The sequence below is a fragment of the Camelina sativa genome, chromosome 15 (assembly GCF_030686135.1).
Source record: "Camelina sativa cultivar CO46 ecotype springtype chromosome 15, ASM3068613v1".
Taxonomy (NCBI): Eukaryota; Viridiplantae; Streptophyta; class Magnoliopsida; order Brassicales; family Brassicaceae; genus Camelina; species Camelina sativa.
The window spans coordinates 29,838,542-29,854,969 of NC_141894.1; the positions used below are offsets into that span (position 1 = coordinate 29,838,542).

Below are 16,428 nucleotides of genomic sequence, written 5' to 3' on the forward strand. Positions count from 1 at the left end.
AACAGTTGATTAATGTATAAACATTGTCAAACTTGGACTTGATAAAAATATCGTCAAATTTACGTACGTTCGGGTTTCATTGACTATAGTTGTTGGGGTTATCTTGACTACACATAATACATGCACGTAAATTTTGTTTCGATTCTCATACAATAGTATTATCTAAAATGGAACGTACGTACAAACTACAATCCCATTATTTATACAAAAGTTAAATCGTATAAACAAGGGGATAAAGTAGAAAATTAAAATCTCCATAAGTCAACAAGAAAATCTCTTTAAGAGTTTTATAAAATTTTAAAATAGTAATTCGTAAATGGGGTTTGCCAAAGTATATATATTATCATTGATTGGCTGACCAAAACCGATGGACTCACCTATTAGTGTAGGGCTGGGCAAAATAACCGATAACCAAATAACCGACCGAAACCGAACCGAAAAAAACCAAACCGAACCGAACCGAAATTCTTCAAATACCCGAATGGTTAGTAAAAATCTATATCCAAACTAACTGAAACCGAACCGAACCGAACCGACAATTAAATGGTTAACCGAAATATCCGAAAACCTAGAAGATATCAAATATTATATACTTAATATTATGCAAAACTATAAAATAAACTTAAAATATAAATTATTTCTAGATTCAAAACAATTAAATATTTTAAATAATCAATATATGTAAATGTTATTATTTTGAATTTACAAAGTTAAATACTATTTTGTAAAATTGAATCCATATTTTTCCCTTTTTTGTATTTTTGTTATTGTATATTTGGTTAATTTTGGTTATATTCGGTTAGTTTTGGTTATATTTGGTTTATTTGGTTAATGTTAATATAATTTATGTTAGTTATGGTTATTTATTTAAATAACCAAACCGAAACCGAACCGAAAGAAACCGAACCGAACCGAACCGAAATTTCAGAAATATCCAAATGGTTACTATATTACTATATCCAAAATAACCGAAACCGAATACAACGAACCGAAACCGAATGGTTAACCGAATGCCCAGGCCTATGTTAGTGGATAAATGAAACTTAATAAATGAAATCTATAACTTTCGACCCTATCCATTGGTGGTATTATCACTTGCCACGTTTGGAATCCAATTTTTTCATTTAAAATCCTCTTTTTATTTACGTGTTTGATCTTCTTCCTCGCATTGATACCTTTGCTGCAGAAAATAAAGATTTTGTTTGGTTACTACCATAATTAATTCCCATTACTTAAACCCCTCTTAAATGAAAATTCGAAATAAGGATCTAAGCTTTGATAACGTACCAGTATTATATACTATTACTTACATAATTCATCGAATTGATTGTTACACTATCATATTATTTTCAGTGTAATACAAGTAAGAAATATTAGCAAAAGATATTTGTAAAGTTTTTATCTTGAATTAGCTGAGAAGGTAAAAAAGAAAACCTAAATTTTTTTTTGTTCATACATCGATATAAAAATTTACAAATTTATCCATACCATGGATCAAAAGTATGAACGTATGATAATTGTAGTTTCTTCTCAATACCGTTGTTTAATAAGTGTTGTACGCCTATATAATAGTATATAGTATCATATATGTAGCTCGTTTTAATATTTTTAATGAATACAAAAACTAAGGAAATAATATTTTGATGTATAACGATAACATTTGCTGTTTTTGGTTTTAGAATTTTAATTTGTTGATAGTATAAATTACTATAATTTTACCATTAGACATTAGTGTATTTTGTAAATGAGAGTGTCACGTAAGCAATTTAACGGGACCCATAGTTTCTTTGAGTAGTATATATCTACCCAACTTCGCATGCAAAAAAACTCCGGCGGCTACGATCAAATTGCTTACTTATATGTGTTTCTACGAATTTAACAAAAAGATAAAATTAAAAAATAGACATATTTAAATGAAAAAAGAAGAGTCAAAAAAGGGATATTCAAAATAAAAACAAACAAAAAAGTAAAAAGGAGAATAATATAAAATTAAAAAACTATCTCAAGAGCTATAGATAAAGTGGGACCCAATGAAATCTTTTCGACAACGTGGCTGATCAGATCAGGTCCCACAAAGACAATATGTGTTTTTCTGGAATTTGGATAACTCTCTCTCTCTCTTTTTTTCTTTCTCCCACAAACACGCTCTTATCTTCTTGTCCTAAGCATTTGAAACAATAATCTTTTTTTTTTTCTTTCTAAAAGTTGAAAGAAATATGTAAAAAAAAAAAAACGAAATAATAAGAGAAACAAAGCTATTAACTACACAATTTCATCATCAGATTTACTAGATTGTATTGTGTTTAAAAAACGTTTTCCATATTGTCGATGAAGCTGCCATTTATTTGAAAAATACTGATTGCTATTTTGTTGTTTAAATTTAGGGCAATTGTCATAAATACCATTAAAATAGGTTTTTATTCCAAAAATACCACAATTTAGTTTTTTTTCTAAATTACCACTAAAATATATTTTTTTCCAAAAATACCACATAATTGAACTAAAATTCTAATACTAAAAACTAATTTCTAAATTATAAATACTAAACCCTACCCCTAAAAACTAAACCCTAAAACTAAATTTGTTAACCCAAACATAAAAAAAAAATTCTACATTCTTAAAATTCAATTTTTTGTGTTAGTGGTAATTTTGGAAAAAAAACTTTTGTGGTATTTTTGGAAAAAACTAAAATATGGTATTTTTGGAAAAAAAAAAATTTTTAGTGGTATTTAAAGGAATTTCTCTTAAATTTATCCAAAATTATTTGGTATTTTTTTTTTTTTTTTCTGTTGTTGTCTACGTTTATTTCGTTTTTTTATTGCTTGTTGCTATTTTTCTATATTCTGTCGGCTCTTGTTAACACCTTTTTGTTTTTATTTTTTTAAGTTCTATATATATCATATATATAATAAAGTTGGAGAGAACAAAATTCTATAAGTTCTTACTACATTATTTTTCTTTTTATTTTTGTGTGTTTAAACTTTAAAGATAACTAAAAATGATAGCTCCAAAAAAAAAATTATCACTTTAATTATTTTAAAAATAATAGGTAATGCCCGTAATGGCATCTTAAGTAGTTTGGAGCTGTCATTTTATTAAAATTTAAAATAACTAAAAAAGAGTTCAAACTTAATTTTAAAAAAAATCTTTTGACTATTTTTTTGTATTTTAATAAATATATGTAACTGAAACCAATAAAATCATAGCACATAACTAACGCATATATTATTCAATTTAAACTTAAATTATAACATGATTTCTAGACATAATAATCACCGCTAAATTTGGATTTTTTGTCTTTTATAACTCTTTATCAAATTAGAATTTGAATTATAGCATGATTTTGGCATTAGTTACATAGTAATCACCGCTAAATTTGGACTGTTCTATCATTTATAACTCACACACATATTATCCAACTTATGACATTATTTATATAGTATTCTTTTTTTTTTGGGTTTATATCTACATAGTATTCACTGTCAAATTTGTATTGTTTGATCATTTAAACTCACACTCACATGCATATTATCCAATTTAAACATGAGTTAATTACTAACATGATTTTGACATTAGTTAAATAGTAATTACTAATTACCATCAAATTTGGACCGCTTTTATCATTTATGATATTATCCAATTTAAACATGCATGAATTATAACTTGATTTTAGTATTATTTACATAGTATTCACTGTCAAATTTATACTGTTTTATCATTTACAACTCACACACATATTATTAGATTGATAGTTTTTTTTGTGAAATAGAAGGCCTATAATTGTTTCTTAACACATTCAAAACCAAAAAAAATTTCAAAACCTATGTGTGAAATATCTAGCTGATAATTTTCTCCAATCAAATTTTTTTTTTCAAATTTGAAAAATTAGTAAATTCTGACATATATATACGTATATCTTATTATATAATTACGAGTTTAGTTTAGAGGTTAGTTAAAAAGTTAGGAGAGATTATTTGAATTTTAGATGAAACACACTGTACCATTAGAAGAAAATAGGGAAAAAGGTATAATAAGATGTAAAGCACTAAAATTGGTTCCTTTGAGATGACGCCACGTGTCACAATTTGAAATCCGCCGTCCATGTTTATACAGTTTGAAACGAAGAAGATGAAAACGGAAAAAAAGTTTGAAACGTTTCTGGGGGAAGGGAACGGATGACGTGTCATAATTTGAATGGGTGACATAGCTGCCGTTGATGGCGAAAGTGAAAAAATTGCCAAGTCAGCAAAAAAGTCGCACATGCGCCTCCGTGACTTTTCTTTTCTCTTCCCACCCTAACACGCCACGTTTCTTCTACATGTTTGCCACGTGGCTTTTCACTATCCACCTACCATAATTTTTTTTTTTTTTTTTTTAAATTTCTGTGGATAGATATGATGAAATTATGTGAAAGTTATACAATATGGTTGGGGTGATGAGCATAATTTGTTACTCTTAATAGCAGTACTTACCAAAAACAAGATTTGGTGTACCACAATTTTTTTTTTTTTTGGTATCTTCCTTTCTAGTTTCTACAATAAAATGGTGGTTAATCTTTGAGTAACCATTGGGATAATATTTAGAATATGCTAAAAGAATACTTTTGGTAACACAATTTTAAAATGATAAGACAGCTTGTAAAAGAAAATCAATTTTTCTAGATTCACTTAATCCTCTTCCTTTTTTTTTAATAAATACTTACTACTTACAATTAGCAATTAATATTAAAATATAGAAATATCACTTTCTTTTTTTTTTCCAAATTCCTCAAAAATACATATTTTTTTCCCTTAAGTTTTAAGGTTTTTTGATGGACTGAGCCAGCTTTTCTCCAATCTTCTCCACGTCAGCAATAAGATTTTTGGAGATAACATATAGTATATGGAAATATAATAGCTGTAAAATATTTATTTCCCATTTAGGTTAAGAAAAAAAAAAAGAGAAGTAACAGCTAAGAGCAAACTAATCACAGTAATTAGGGTTAATTATCTTTTAAAGATTTATTTCCTTTTTTAAAAAAGACAAGTCGGTTCGAGTAAACCACACGCGCTCATCTAACGGTTCACATTAACCAATCATATCCATCTCGAGAAAATCTTGACCGTCCAAATAGTTTTGATTTAATTTAATTTTCCTCTTTGGTTTCGTTCTTATCCTCACCGAAAAAAATTTCCGTTTTTTCTTCCTTCTTAAATTCCACAATATGGTGGACGCTCTCTTCTTCTTCTTCGTTCTTCTTGTTCGTAACTACGCGTTTTCTTATGAAATCTGAAAAACCAAACTCTTGAAAACTTGATTTCTTGATTTACCCACTTTTAAAGTTTTGATTTTTTTTGTCTCGTGATGTCGCCGGAATCTTGGAAAGACCAGCTTAGTCTGGTTTCATCTGATGACTATCGGATCATGGGTCGGCATCGGATCCCTAATGCCGTAACGAAGCTTTCCGGTCTCGAAACCGACGACGGAGACGGAAACAACGATTCTAGCGGCGGCGCGTGGGTTACAAAGCCGAAACGGATCGTGGTTTCGAATCAGCTCCCGATTCGTGCTCACAGAGACATTTCGTCGAACAGGTGGTGTTTCGAATTCGACAATGACAGTCTCTACTTACAGCTCAAAGACGGGTTTCCCCCGGAGACGGAGGTCGTCTACGTCGGATCTTTAAACGCCGACGTTTTGCCATCCGAGCAAGAAGACGTCTCTCAGTTGTTGCTTGACAAGTTTCAGTGCGTTCCTACTTTCTTGCCTAGTGACTTGCTCAGCAAGTATTATCATGGTTTCTGTAAACACTACCTCTGGCCTATCTTTCACTATCTCCTCCCTATGACGCAAGCTCAAGGCTCTCTCTTTGATCGATCTAATTGGAGAGCGTACACCACCGTTAACAAGATCTTTGCTGATAAGATCTTCGAGGTGCTTAACCCTGATGATGATTACGTCTGGATTCATGATTACCATCTCATGATCTTGCCCACTTTTTTGAGGAACAGGTTTCACAGGATCAAGCTTGGTATTTTCCTTCACAGCCCCTTTCCTTCCTCTGAGATTTACCGTACTCTTCCTGTGAGAGATGAGATTCTCAAAGGGTTTCTCAATTGTGACTTGGTTGGATTCCACACATTCGATTACGCTAGGCATTTCTTGTCTTGTTGTAGTAGGATGCTTGGTCTTGATTACGAATCTAAAAGAGGCTACATTGGTCTTGAGTATTTTGGAAGAACGGTGAGTATCAAGATTTTGCCGGTTGGGATCCATATGGGGCAGATTGAATCTATAAAGGCTTCAGAAGAAACTGCAGAGAAAGTGAAGGGGTTGAGAGAAAGGTTCAAGGGGAACACTGTGATGTTGGGTGTGGATGATTTGGATATGTTCAAAGGTATTAGCTTGAAGTTCTGGGCGATGGGTCAGCTTCTTGAACAGAACGCAGAGCTTCGTGGGAAGGTGGTTCTTGTGCAGATTACTAATCCTGCTCGGAGTTCAGGTAAAGATGTTCAAGATGTTGAGAAACAGATCAATCTGATTGCTGATGAGATCAATGCTAAGTTTGGGAGACCTGGTGGTTATAAGCCTATTGTGTTTGTCAATGGACCTGTTAGTACTTTGGATAAAGTCGCTTACTATGCTATCTCAGAGTGTGTTGTGGTGAATGCTGTGAGAGATGGGATGAATTTGGTGCCTTACAAGTACACAGTGACTAGGCAAGGGAGCCCTGTTTTGGATGCTGCTTTAGGTTTTGGGGAGGATGATGTTAGGAAGAGTGTTATTATTGTTTCTGAGTTCATTGGATGTTCTCCATCTTTGAGTGGCGCCATCCGTGTGAATCCGTGGAACATCGATGCAGTCACTGACGCTATGAGCTCTGCCATGACGATGTCGGACAAAGAGAAAAATCTGCGCCACCAGAAGCATCACAAGTACATAAGCTCTCACAATGTGGCCTATTGGGCGAGGAGTTATGACCAAGATCTTCAAAGGGCGTGCAAGGATCATTTCAACAAGAGATTCTGGGGAGTTGGATTCGGTCTTTTTTTCAAAGTTGTTGCGTTAGATCCAAACTTCAGAAAACTCTGTGTTGAAACCATAGTCCCTGCATATAAGAAAACAAGCAGTAGGTTGATCCTATTGGACTATGATGGGACCATGATGGATCAGGATACTCTGGATAAAAAGCCTAGTGATGGTCTCATCTCGCTTCTCAATCGCTTATGTGACGACCCCAACAATCTAGTTTTTATCGTTAGTGGTCGAGGTAAGGACCCTCTCAGCAAATGGTTCGATTCCTGCCCGAATCTCGGTATCTCAGCTGAACATGGTTATTTCACTAGGTACTGCTAAAACCCTTCCCTTTTGTATCATCTCTCTCATTTGTGTAAAGCTAATACTGTTGTCCTTTTGATTCTGTAATCACAGATGGAACTCTGATTCCCCATGGGAGACAAGTGAACTGCCTGCGGATTTAAGCTGGAAGAAGATTGCTAAACCAGTGATGAACCACTATATGGAAGCGACTGATGGATCATTCATAGAAGAGAAAGAGAGTGCTATGGTGTGGCATCACCAAGAAGCTGACCATTCATTTGGTTCCTGGCAAGCTAAAGAGCTTCTTGATCATCTAGAGAGCGTGCTCACCAATGAGCCTGTTGTTGTCAAGAGAGGCCAGCATATCGTAGAAGTTAAACCTCAGGTATATACAAACTACTATGAAATTTACTTGGTTGAAATTGCCATTACGGTCATCATTGTAACGTGAATTTGGTTTTCAGGGAGTAAGCAAAGGAAAGGTGGTGGAGCATTTGATAGCAACGATTAGGAACAGCAAAGGGAAGAGACCAGACTTTTTGTTGTGCATTGGCGATGACCGGTCTGATGAAGACATGTTCGATAGCATAGTAAAGCACCAAGATGTTTCCTCTATTGGTCTCGCAGAGGTCTTTGCGTGCACAGTTGGTCAGAAACCGAGCAAGGCCAAGTACTATCTCGATGATACCCCAAGTGTTATTACAATGCTTGAATGGTTGGCCGCAGCTTCAGATGGGTCAAAGCATGAGCAACAGCAAAAACAGAAGAAGTTCACTTTTCAACAGCCTATGGGACAATGTCGAAATGAAAGCATAGATCTTTGAAAGGGTTTGGTTTAGATTTTATGTTGTTGTGATATTAAAAGATTGTAGGATTTGAAGGTTCAGGTCACATGAAAGGGTTCTAGGGTTTGTTATATGCCTTTTTGTACAGAGTATCTTGAACTGGTCATTTCGGTTACTTTGTCCCCATGTGAGATGCTTATACATAGAAAAAGAAATAGATATAATATGAATTCATTTCAATTTGTTTCTTGTTTCAGATTGAGATTTGGGAAAGACAGTTTCGTGTTTCTTCTCATTGAAGTCCTAACATTTGTCAGTTTCCAAGAAAAATGATGACTTAGGTTTAGGTTTTCACTTTTCTTTGTTGTCAAAGAGAGGCCAGCAAAAGTGCATTATATATACTAATCAAAACATTTGTTACAAAGTTTTCAATCCATGACAAGAGAACACAGTAACTTAATTCGATGGTATCAGATATAAAACAGAACGTACCAGTTCATGGATCATACTTGTCAAGCTCGTAAAACTCAATGTTCTTGTATTTTTGGGAGATAATCTCTGCTTGAACTTTTCTTGCAGTATCTGTCGCACACCCGACAAGGATCAGAACAGAAGTGCCTGCAAATCCTCTGAATGCTGTCAAGTGAGTGATCTGTTCGACTACAGCGGGACCGGCAGCTAGAACAGCCAGAAAAGCAGAACCAAGAACCGATATCCGACCAAGGACCTGATATTGCAATCAGAGCAAGGGAAATTCAGACAATAGATTAATAATAATACACCTACGTATGAGTAGTTTGAAGAAGTTGAGGAAGGAAAGAGGAGGATCTTACAGTTTTGATGAAGAGAGCAGTGCTTTTACCAGGTCGGACTAGAGGGATTGATGCACCTTGGCGTTTTAATTGTTCACTCACATCGTCCGGGTCAAGTTGCAAGAAAGTATAGTAGTAGTTGAAGAAAGCTATGAGAAGTATATTGGTTGAAAGATAGAAAGAACCTGCAATAGTTTATGAATGTGTCTTTAGATCTCTCTATATAAAAAGTTTCATAGGACTAAGTCATCTTCGTCGGTGTGTATTAGGCAAAACTTACCTCCAGGGGTTAAAGTAAAAGCAACATTCTTCAGAGCAGATATCCCGGTGAATCGTGCTAGAGTAGCCGGAAGAGCAAGAGATGATGTGGAGAATATGATAGGCATCACTCCAGCACTATTGACCTTGAATGGAAGATAAGCAGATTTCTGAAGCCCCCCGGCTTTGCTGGTGTATCTCGAGGCATAATTGAGCGGAATCTTCCTCTCTGCTTCCTGAAAAAACTTTGCTTGTTAGACTATCTAACCATACAAAACTTCTTAGATCCACTAAAAGGAACAAAATTTTGGTATAGTACCTGAACATATACAATCCCAAGTACCAAGAGGAGAAATGAAACAACGATGGTGCCAAGACCAGTATAGTTTCCTTCCTGTAAGGCCTCTGCTGCTGTTCTACCAAACGATGCAGGCAAGTAAGAGATAATACTTGTGAAAATCAAAAGGGAAGTGCCGTTTCCAAGTTTCAGATCAGAGATTCTCTCTCCAATATATGTAGTGAGAACAGAGCCAAGCGTCAATAACGTGACAGAAGAAACAACCCATTCCGTGCTGAAGTCATTAACGTAAGGACGAAGATAAAACACTTGTCCTATTGCTTGTACTATTGCAAAACCGACTGAAGCATATCTAGTGTACTGAAGAATCTTTTTTCTACCAGCTTCACCTTCTTTTTTCTGAAGATCTTGCAACTTTGGATAGACTTGAGCAAGAAGCTGAAACACAATCTGCGCGTTGATGAAAGGGACAATCCCAAGAGAACATATACCAAGTCTACCAATGCCTCCTCCAGAAAATGTATCCAAAGTGCTCAAAATGCTATTCTGATCCAAGTTTCCAACAAAAGCTTCTCTATTAACCCCACCGAGTGGTATGTATATCCCAAGCCGAGAGAGAGCTAAGAACCCAAGAAGCTTCAAAAACTTCCCTGGTAATGGACCCTTGAAGAAATCTCCAAAATCAATGGAACTGTCCTCAATAGCAGCTGATGATTCAAAGAGTGTAAACACCTGATCATCAATAACATGCTAAACCACACAATAAGCAAATGCATATAAGGTAAAACAGACCTGCCACACCCCGGCCTGAAGACGGCTTATCTCGTTTGCTACCGGATGAGCTCTCAAATGATGGAGACAAAAGACTCGAAAAGCTTTCCCAAATGCTACTCAAACCAGATTTCTCATCTGGATTGATGCCCAAAGGATCAAAAACAGAAGCCTCAGAGCTGAAAACATCAACTCCAATCATCAAACAATGCAACAGTAAAAAATGACAAAACATCAGCACTTCAACTTCTTATCCATTCATCAGTACAATTCTAGAGAAATTCACATGAAAAGTTTCGAACTTTTAGTCGCATTATCGATTTATAATAGAACCCATCTGATGTAAAGATTGAAATCTGAAATAAGAAGTACCTTCTAGAGTTGATAACAAGACCAAGATTCCATGATTTGGCTTTACAAGTGTGTCTGGTCTTTGGCGAAACAGAGAAGCTAGGTCTGTAAAGAGAAGAGCTTCGGAGGAGTCTCGAAGATGACTTGTAGTTGAGACGACGAGAAAGAGAAGCCAAGTTTGAAGAAGAAGAAGAAGAGTAAGAGGATACTTCGCTTACCGTTATCATCCTTATCCTTCTTCTTCTCCTTCTCCACAAGAACGATTTCTTCTTTTTCTTTTCTATTCCATTATTCTTTTTCTTTCTTTCGGAGTTTTATGTTTTTTTTCTATCTTCCTTATGAGCAAGGTCCAGGCCTTTTAGGCCCAATACATTTTTGCAAAATCAATCTTTCATGTCTTGAGGTTTTTTTGAACTAACGTATCCACAATGAACCATAATAATCCTTGCAAGAATTGTTCAGTTAACCTTGGGGGTGTATCCAACTTGACATTTTAAGTGATTTGTGTGAAATTTACAAATTCTATGTTATTCAATCATGGATTTTAAAAAATCTATTAAAATCCACTGTTATTGAACTGATGATTTAAAAATCTATTTTAAAATCCAATAAAAGCATTTGTTATTGAACTGATGATTTAAAATCTACTGTTATTCAAAACAGTTTTGTGGATTAGGATTTTAATAATTTTTAGGATTCTGGAAGATTTGTTTAGTTAAAAATACAGAAATCCAAATCTTATGGTTTTAGTTGGGATTTGAAAGAATTTTACAGAAAATCATATAAACTTTTCTAAAATCAATCAAAATTCTAAATTTCCTAAATCCCATCATATTCTTCAAAATCATGGTTTGAATACACCCCCTAGATGAGGTTTTTTTGAACTAATGTATCCACAATGAACCATAATAATCCTTGCAAGAATTGTTCAGTTAACCTTAGTTTCTACAGTTTTTTTAGAGTCATTAGCAATGGAAACGGAAACAGAAATGCATCCAAAGACTTATCCCCAAAATCCAAAGACTATTAAAATTGTATATATAACAGAAAATATCTAACAACATGAGATGAAGCAATTGATCAGTCTAAAGATAGTTCAGAAGATAATGAGACAACAAAGTACAAGCAAGTTTGGTTTGTGAATTTGCAATTATAATCACGGAAAAGACGGAGTAGGAGGGATGATGGGAATGGTGGTTCCAGCCTCAATCTGACCACGACCGATCAAACGCCAATGCCTATCAACACGACGGCTTATAGCCACTTTCTCTCCCACGTTGGTGCATACAGGTACCGTCAGTTTCACTTTCATGATTTTCATCATATCTTTCTTTACTCTTCTGATTACCTTAGCTCCAGTAGACAACGACCCAATATTCAACATCAGTACCTCTCCCTTGGTTAGCTTTGACACTATCATTTGATTCTCTGTTTCCTTAGTCTTCACTCCAATGAGACGAGGCAGAAGCTCGAAACTCACCTCAAGCTCACCATAGACATCAGGGAGAGTGCCTATCTCACCAAGGACTTGACCAACCAACCTATCACCACACGTAAGCATAGGGTCCATGCTCGTTCCAATTCCAATTAGACCTCCAGGGACAGCAAACTGAAGCTCGTTCTGTTCCGCGTACAATGAAGTTATACGAGTGTAAATGGGACTGCAGCATCTAGGGTTTCTATCCTCATCTTTGCCAATGATTCCAGGTCTAATCTCTATTACATGCCCCACTTTCAAAACACCCTGCAAACAAAAGCAATGAGACATAAATATAACAACATTGTCTCAACCAAAACAACCTTGAGTCATTTATCAAAGTGCATACCTGGAGGATACTTCCACCAGCGACTCCACCTTTCATATCATCATAGTCAGAGCCAGGTTTGTTGACATCAAAAGAACGAACCACAATCATTCTTGGTGGTGACACAAAATCCCTCTTAGGAATTGGAATCTTCTTGATAATGTACTCGCACAAAACATCGATGTTATATTTCATTTGTGCTGAGACTGGAACTACAGGGGCACCTTCCGCATTTGTGTTCTGTAACAAGGTTTTAAAGTACTTAACAAACTGATGAAGTGAAAATGCAACAACAAGATATTCTTATTAGGAAATGGGGGAAAAAATCAATCAAACCGTTATAAATCTCTGAATGTCATCGTTCTGTTTCCCAGCCTCGATTTCTTGGATGAGATCAATCTTGTTCTGAATGATTATGATATCTTTAAGGTTCATCATATCAACAGAAGCGAGATGCTCAGCAGTTTGAGGTTGCGGACAGGTCTCGTTAGCAGCAATGATGAGTAGAGCACCATCCATGATCGCTGCTCCATTCAACATTGTTGCCATCAGAACATCGTGTCCCTAATCAAAACACATGATAGCTCATTGACATAGGGGATATGGTTATATATAAGGTTTGAAATCAGAGAATTGTTAAAACTCATTATTACCGGGCAGTCAACAAATGAGACATGTCTCAGTAGTTTCATCTCGCACTTCTCATGATCAGGGACATCACAAGTTGGGGTGTCTTCTTTGCCACTTCCAAAGGACCTATAGTTAACATCATAACATGTTACCAAGTTGCTACATAACTCAGAAGAAGATTGAAACAGGAAGAGCAAGAACTCACCTGTAGCACACTGGTCTAGGGCACTTGTCACATTTGTAAATCTTGGCATTTGCATAACCAAGTTTAATGGTAATGTTACGCTCCAGTTCACTCTTAAATTTGACAGTGTGCACACCGGAGATAGCTTTCACAATTGTCGACTTCCCGTGAGCGACATGGCCAATGGTTCCTGAGAGATAGCACAATTATATCTTTAGCTTTCAATGCACATCTCAGTTTCTTTAACATCAAAACTCAATAAAACTTAAAACAAAACACAAAAGCTTTTGTGTCTTACCAATATTAATGGTGGCTTGACGAGAGATGACCTCAGGAGAGAGAGGATGTAGCTGAGCTACATCAAGTTTACCTAGATCTTGTTCAGCTAAGCCCTTGTTCTTCGACATCGCGACAGATTTTATCCAACTAAACACTGCCGGAATCAAAAGCAAAATTCACAAGCTTAGCACTAGTTGATGATTAGATCCAATAAAATAACACAAGACCACGTTTCTAAGGGGTGTTGAAATTAGGGTTTCTACACAACTATGGGTTCCGTTTACGTACGATATAGTTTCGATTGTCAATCATCAAGAAACGAATTAAAAAGTATCAATCTCTTTCACTTGAGTTATCTTGAAACGATTAACACAAACCTGAAGGTGGTAAAGGTAGATTGAACAAGTTTTCTTGGAGAGCCTTCAGAGGAGGAAGCTTGCCGTTGAAGTTTTTTTTTTTTTTTGGTTTGATAAGGTGGCAAGAGTCAAGAGGTAGGGTTTTAATTCGTAACGCTTATCTTTTTTTCTTTCTTGTCTTTTTTGCTGACCCTTTTTTTCAATATATGTCAACAAAAAAGGAATTTATGATTAGATTTCTAGGAAGATATATTTCCGAAATTTGTCTTTTTTTTTTCCTACTTTGATTGTTTTATTTACCTTTTTTAATACGAAAAATTGTGTAAGAACCTTTGCAAATATAATTCACAAAATAGCACAATTTTTTTAAGAGAGACAGAGAGAGATGGGGAGAGCAAACAGACCTGAAGGTATCGTTTCTTTATTTTCTAGCACAATTTGAGTAATGGAACGACTTGCCTGAGTAAAGCAAAAAAAATCCAAATGAGAGTTAGAACACGAACACGCACACACCTGTTAAACCCAAAACAAACAAACAAACCCATTAAAAAAAGCAATTAAAATGTAAAAAAACAAAAAAGCAATTAAAATGTAAAAAAAAAAAGCAAAAATATGGCAGCCAAATTTAGCCGCTTCAGTAACAGAACAAACTAATAAAAAGAAAAAAAGAACTTATACTACGTCAAAAGAAAGTTGTGAGTAAGGATAATTAAAATGTAAAGAACTAAAGAGTTATTGTTGTTTTACCTCGATGAAGATTGTCTCAGGCTGCAAAATGGATGCACAAAATTAAAAAAATGTGTTAAAAAAAAATTGGGTTGAATGATATTCAACTCATTCATCTCCAAAATAGTGGTTGAACAAGTTGAAGATTTTTGTTGTAGTATTATGCTGCATTTGGTTGCTTAAAATTGAAAAATGAGTTGAACAAAATTGAGTTGGAAAATATTCAACTCATTCATCTCCAAAATAGTGGTTGAACAAGTTGAATATTTTTGCTGTAGAATTAGTTTATTTTTTCAACTTTTTAGGTTGAATGGGTTGAATAGATTTTTCCAACTTCTTCAACCTCTTCCAATCAAATGGTGAAACTTGGTTGAATAATTTTTTTCAACTCCTTCAACCTTTTCAATTGTGCAACCATTTGCACCCTTAGTTTATTTTTTTCCAACTTTTTGAGTTGAACGGGCTGAATAGTTTTTTTCCAACCTCTTCAACATTTACAATGCAAATGGTGAAAATTGGTTGAATAATTTTTTTAACATGTTCAATCTCTTCAACCGTTCTCAAAATTAAGTCTAACAGAGAAAAAGACTTTACGATGTATATAATAGACCTGAAATATGTTGGTTTATATAGATAGTGAGGGAGTTAGAAGAAAGATCATGGAAAGAAGTTTTTTCATCACCGGGTGAGACTTAAATTTAAAAAATTTAATTACAAAAATTAGTAACTTGTTTATTATTTTCAGATAGCTTAACGTGTGTTGTTAATTTCTCGTTAAATATTATATAGTATACTTGTATAAACTAACCATTTTTGATTATATTAGTATTAACTGTACATCCAACCATTTTTTAGCATGTCGATGCTTCTTAGAGATTCTTAAACCCCTTAGTTTTTTTTTTGGACAACCTTAAACCCCTTAGTTAAGAAGTTATTCTTAGTAATATTGTCATTTCTGATTAATTTTTAATCCGATTAAACCTAAGAATAAAAGCTAAGAAGTCCCGACAAAGTTGGTCTAATAGGGGTTTTGGTACTTCTTGATTGAATAACAGGGGATTGTGAGTGATTTTGAATAATTTTTAACTAATGTCATATTGAATAACATTAGATTTGAGAAGTGATTTAAAAATCCTAAGTTGAATAACAGATGATTTTTTAAAAAATCACAAATCCTCCAAAATCCTAGTTTGAATACACCCCCCCCCCCTAAGAGTTTCACCCCCGTTTAGTTCTGTAATAAACAAAAATAGTTTAATAGGGGTTTTGGTATATATTGATCCTTGAAAAAAAAGTAGTATATCTATAATTTTATAGGAGTGTAATTGTGTAAATAAATTAGCTGTGGTAAATTTAGGTTTACTTTCTTAACGTCTATATTGGGGCTGACGAGTCTATATTGTTGTTAGATGAAATTTTCTAGTTATATATCGTTGGAGTACATTGATATGTTTCCAGGTTCACTTGTTTGTTACTTCGTTTTATGTTGCATAATAATTTTTTTCTCTAGTGTCGACCCCATGACGAAATATTCAAAAGATTGTATTATATTATTATTAGTGCCACAACTTTATTGTTGATGTCCGGATCGGTCACAATTAGACTAATTGTTTAGTTCGGTCAAAGGAGGGTCGAAGTTCTCTTTTATTATATTGATGCCGAGACACAAAAGGATGGATTACAACTCGACTTAAACGAGTTACAAGTATAAACGAGAATAATCGACGAGTTGCTATCTCGTCGATCCTCCGAGCTATTGAGTCTAAACTGTAGATTTCCACTTGGACGAGCTGAAGCTTTCGTACTTGCTATCCCGATTCTTTTCCTTTTTCTCGATCCCCTGTTTTGCGGACCGTACGTCTCCCTTTATAGGG

The 16,428-nt window shown here is 34.6% G+C and overlaps 3 protein-coding genes across 3 annotated transcripts; 1 reads left to right on the top strand and 2 right to left on the bottom strand.

Annotated features, from left to right (window-relative positions):
* The first annotated feature begins 4,686 nt into the window (after window positions 1-4,686).
* Window positions 4,687-8,324, top strand: LOC104747718 (putative alpha,alpha-trehalose-phosphate synthase [UDP-forming] 11). Its single transcript, XM_010469399.3, has 3 exons — window positions 4,687-7,325; window positions 7,411-7,684; window positions 7,764-8,324. The coding sequence occupies exons 1-3, from the start codon at window positions 5,344-5,346 to the stop codon at window positions 8,121-8,123; spliced, it is 2,616 nt and encodes an 871-aa protein (XP_010467701.1). The 5' UTR covers window positions 4,687-5,343; the 3' UTR covers window positions 8,124-8,324.
* A 136-nt stretch (window positions 8,325-8,460) lies between these two features.
* LOC104747719 (preprotein translocase subunit SCY1, chloroplastic) lies at window positions 8,461-10,903 on the bottom strand. The gene is made up of 6 exons (XM_087487908.1): window positions 10,596-10,903; window positions 10,245-10,402; window positions 9,474-10,159; window positions 9,177-9,390; window positions 8,918-9,081; window positions 8,461-8,811 (listed from the first exon to the last, which is right to left on the bottom strand). The coding sequence occupies exons 1-6, from the start codon at window positions 10,799-10,801 to the stop codon at window positions 8,581-8,583; spliced, it is 1,659 nt and encodes a 552-aa protein (XP_087344034.1). The 5' UTR covers window positions 10,802-10,903; the 3' UTR covers window positions 8,461-8,580.
* Window positions 10,904-11,577: 674 nt separating this feature from the next.
* LOC104747720 (eukaryotic translation initiation factor 2 subunit gamma-like) lies at window positions 11,578-14,004 on the bottom strand. Its single transcript, XM_010469403.3, has 7 exons — window positions 13,850-14,004; window positions 13,492-13,626; window positions 13,215-13,383; window positions 13,033-13,135; window positions 12,716-12,943; window positions 12,401-12,619; window positions 11,578-12,318 (listed from the first exon to the last, which is right to left on the bottom strand). The coding sequence occupies exons 2-7, from the start codon at window positions 13,598-13,600 to the stop codon at window positions 11,731-11,733; spliced, it is 1,416 nt and encodes a 471-aa protein (XP_010467705.1). The 5' UTR covers window positions 13,601-13,626; window positions 13,850-14,004; the 3' UTR covers window positions 11,578-11,730.
* Window positions 14,005-16,428: the final 2,424 nt, after the last annotated feature.